The sequence below is a fragment of the Sprattus sprattus genome (genome assembly GCF_963457725.1).
Source record: "Sprattus sprattus genome assembly, chromosome: 13".
NCBI lineage: Eukaryota > Metazoa > Chordata > Actinopteri > Clupeiformes > Clupeidae > Sprattus > Sprattus sprattus.
Window position 1 is genome coordinate 4800001 of NC_137911.1, and position 4141 is coordinate 4804141.

General features: G+C 50.2%; 1 protein-coding gene across 2 annotated transcripts in view; it reads left to right on the forward strand.

Annotated features, from left to right (window-relative positions):
- The window catches only part of tiam2a (TIAM Rac1 associated GEF 2a), a 76930-nt gene extending 73446 nt beyond the window's left edge, over positions 1 to 3484 (forward strand). For both annotated transcript variants that reach the window (XM_080850130.1, XM_080850129.1), the window contains exons 24-27: positions 125 to 221; positions 400 to 487; positions 580 to 722; positions 1061 to 3484. In XM_080850130.1, coding sequence (XP_080706256.1) covers positions 125 to 221; positions 400 to 487; positions 580 to 722; positions 1061 to 1758 — 1026 coding nt within the window. In that variant the 3' untranslated portion in view covers positions 1759 to 3484. The remainder of the gene's footprint in view (positions 1 to 124; positions 222 to 399; positions 488 to 579; positions 723 to 1060) is intronic.
- The last annotated feature ends 657 nt before the right edge of the window (positions 3485 to 4141 follow it).

The window sequence follows — 4141 nt, forward strand, 5'->3', positions numbered from 1 at the left end:
CGTCTCATGTACCTAATTAGTGCTCTTTTATTTAAACACGAAATTCCTCCCTCACCCACCTTGTTGTTTCTTGTGTGTGTGTGTGTGTGTGTGTGTGTGTGTGTGTGTGTGTGTATGTGTGCAGAGTGGCCCACGCTTGTCCCATGGAGACACGGACCCGTTTAAGTTCCGCTGGCTCATCCCGCGGTCCTCCCTGCAGGTGCGGCTGGGGAACTCAGCTGGTGAGCATCCTCTCATCTGTTCCCCACATCTGTGGCGTTGCATGCACAGAAAGATGTGTGTGTGTGTAGTTCATACCATAAGAAGTAGAGGACAGGACAGATTGAATTTCATTATGTCTGTGTGCATGTGAGTGGAGCTCTTCATCTTATTAATCTGAATCCCTTTGTTCTGGCCCAGGCTCCGAGACCAACTGTATCTGGGAGCTGATCCACACCAAGTCAGAGATTGAGGGGAGACCAGAGACGGTGTTCCAGCTCTGCAGCAGGTGGGTGGACTGGGTCTGTGTGTTCGCTGATTAAGAGCGTCTCCCATAAGTCGGGCCAGTACTAACAAGAAAACCATCTCTCTTCAAAACAGCATTCCAGAAAACAAAGTCAACATAATCAAAGCCATCCGCTCGGTTCTGAGGCGGAACATGCGCAGCGAACTGCCGGGAGACCGGGCCTGCAAGGACCGTCTGGTCCCAATGCGCACCACCCATCCCTCCTCCGCAAGGCTAGGTCAGTTTACCTCACCGGAACCACTCACACAGAGGACCATCCATTTGGGAATAGACTGCAGTAGCACGTGTCTGCATGCCAGTTTAATAAATGTGGAGGATGTTGTTGTTTGTGATAAAGCTCCGTAGTGGGGATGATGGGAGCTCTGTCTCGGGGGCATGTGACCTTTATTCTCTCTGATGAACTGTTGCAGCCTGCTGCTTGTGTACGCACTCATCTCAGTGGGAATAATTGGCTGTGATGGTAGCATATCAACCAGATGGTGCCCTCACTGAATGCAGGGAACCTGACCGACTTGTGTGTGTGTGTGTGTGTGTGTGTGTGTGTGTGTGATGCAGGTACCACCAGGGCCTCTTGGCTTTGCAGACTGGACCCTCCTTCCCCCGCCGTTCCCCACACAGATGTGTCGTTTGGGCTGCTGGCTGACTCCGATGAGGCCAGCCTGAGCAGCGGAGCCCCCAGTGACAGCCTCCCCCCCAGGCCCAGCCTCTCGCCCCCCTCCCCGTCCTCCGTCGCCACCTCCTCCTCAGTGCCCTGTGGAGGGAGCGCGTCCGAGACTCTCAAGGAGTCCGACATCCTGAGCGACGAAGACGACGAGTTCACCGAGCACCTCCAGGGCCGCAGCGAGTCGCCCCCCAGCGCCATCGAGGCCCAGTTCCAGCGGCTGCGTCTGTCAGAGGAGCAGGCGGCGAGCCGGGCGCAGGCCCCACGCGTGCTGCCCGAGGGCGGGGAGGTGGACACTCCGGAGAGACGGCCACCTCGCGAGCCCAGTCTCCAGCGCGCCCACTTCTGCCCCATCAAAAGGAAGAGCTCGGGCGGGGGTAGCCTGCGGCGCAGCCAGGGGGCGCTGCTGAGCATGCGTGAGCACAGTCGCTCCCTGGACAGCCAGACGGAGGCGGCGGTGGCGGCGGCGGACCTGAATGCCCTGCTCGAGCGGGAGTTCAGCGTGCAGAGCCTCACCTCGGTCGTCAACGAGGACTGCTTCTACGAGGCCGCCGAGAGCGGGGACAGCAGTGCGGCAAACGGCAGCTCTTAGCGCCCGCGATGCAACCGACACACACTAGACGCCCAGACCAAAGTTAGAAGACGTGGCATGGAACAACCTTAGTGACTGGCCAATATAGAACCAGCCTTTCTACTGCAGTGTAGAGCAGAGACTGTGAAATTGAACAACACCATGGTGAAATGAAGGAAGTGTTTCCTACCTTCCCAGAGGGCCAGGAGTAATTCTGCTGCCCTGTCAATGCTGCCTTTCATCAGTATCAAACTGAAGGTGGGGTGGGAGATAAACACTAAAGCCAATCAAAAGCCAGGAGTCCACAGCTGTCCTGTGAGACTGGTGATTGGCTCTTTCACCCCTAGCCTGGAGCTTGTGTTCCCCTGAGGGGGGGCCCCTCTCACCCCTGGCCTGGAGCTTGTGTTCCCCTGAGGGGGGGCCCCTCTCACCCCTGGCCTGGAGCTTGTGTTCCCCTGAGGGGGGTCCCCTCTCACCCCTGGCCTGGAGCTTGTGTTCCCCTGAGGGGGGTCCTCTGGTTTGTTTCTGTGCCTCAGCTCTCTACTCTCTCCTTGAGCTCAGTTTATAGTTCAGTTGTGGTGGGGACCGCTCCCCTCGTTTCGCATGAATTACATGCTGCCCTCGTCATGGCAACAGGTCTCTCGCCTGTGAGCCACATCAGGTAACTTTCGCTGACTAATCTTGGCCTCAGCAACCATCTGAGCACTGATGCACAGCAAAAGCCAGACACAGACACAGACACAGACACAGACACAGACACAGACACAGACACAGACACAGACACAGACACAGACACAGACACAGACACGGGGGAGCTGTGTGTCTGACTGAGCAGTTCTTGACCTCAGTCCCAATGAGACCAAGAGTCAGGCTGGAACTACCGAACTATCTTTTTTTTTGTTTTTGTCCAGACTATCTGCCTTGCTGTAATTGGTGCACTGCATACACAATTTGCCTACATTTTAAGCATTGCTTTTATTTTTTATTTGTACATTCTTGGAAATGTTGGATTTTTATAAAAACACCCTTTTCTCTCTTTTTTAATTTATTGATAGTTTTTTATTTTTTATATAGGAAAGCAAACTTTGGGCTATGGCTTGAATTCTTGAGATCCAAATGCTAAGGGGAGATGGAGCAATCATGAGGCTTGCATTCTAATGTAATCTCACTCGATTAGTATGGAGTTCATGATCCCCCTGCGTTTGTAGCTACCAGTCTACAGGGTGGTAAGTGTCGAATGGAATCAGCCCGATTTAATTGAAATAATGTGTTGACTTGGCAAGTTGCCAGAGGGGTGAAAAAGCTAAAGTCGTCAAAAGGCGCTCCTGCTTAGATTGGTCCTTTTTTAATGTCCAGATATGAACATAATACTATTTTCTTTGTACTGTAACTTAATTTGAATTTTATATTCACAGTTCTTTGCAAATGGAGACAGTGTAACTTGTAATAAACAGTGTCTGACAGGATGGTAGTGTGGTGATATTTTCCTTTCTAAATGGCTACTGAGGTCCAGTGAATTGAAACATGCTGGTGACAATAATGCAGCTGGACATGTTCACCAACAAACCTTTCTTTTGATGCTAGCAAACCAATGAATGTGAAAAAGAACTCTTTCCATTATTCCTAAATAAAGACTATTTTAAGATTGGACCCAGCATGAGAAGTCGCTTCGAGAGTTTTTTGTGTCCTCTGAGACATTCTTTAGTATTTCTTGTCATGTTGTTAAATTAAAAAAAGTTCGATATAATGCTGGTTCATCTCTATCATTTACAAGCAAGACATTATTCTTGATGAGATTCAAAGAAAATATATACATTTATTAAGTCAGGATACAGAACAGAATACAGAGGGAGACTGACAATTATCAGAGGTGGATTCTCTGATGTCTTTTTCTAAATGCAAAGTAATAGTATCTATTTTTATAATGCGCCGTCATCCTGGAACCAAAAACATCCGATGAGTCCCTTTCTGTCTTTGAAATGTCTGACATAATGAAGAGGCTTCTTTCTCTGATGTGATTAAAGCACCCTATAGCTGCTGTAGGCTCCTGACAACTTTTCAGAGCAGCTACCTTCTCTCTCCCTCTCTCAGTTTCTCTCCTATTCTCTTGCTATTCCCTAGTGGCTGATGCAGAGCGGGATAAAATGGCCTAAATAGCTGCAACTTGTTCTCATTTTTTTTTTTTGTCCACAAAACCCTTGTCGGCGTGATCTCACACCCAATGGGCCCAGGTGTGAACACAGGTTTGAGGTGAAATGTGTGTGATAAGCGCATTCTGTCACCAACTCACCTCACCATCCCTCCCTCCCTCCCTTCCTCCTGTTTTAACTTCTTTCTTTTCCCCCTTTTCCCTCTGCATTTCTTCACTGGGCTTGTATTGTGCCAGAGTGGTACATATGCATCT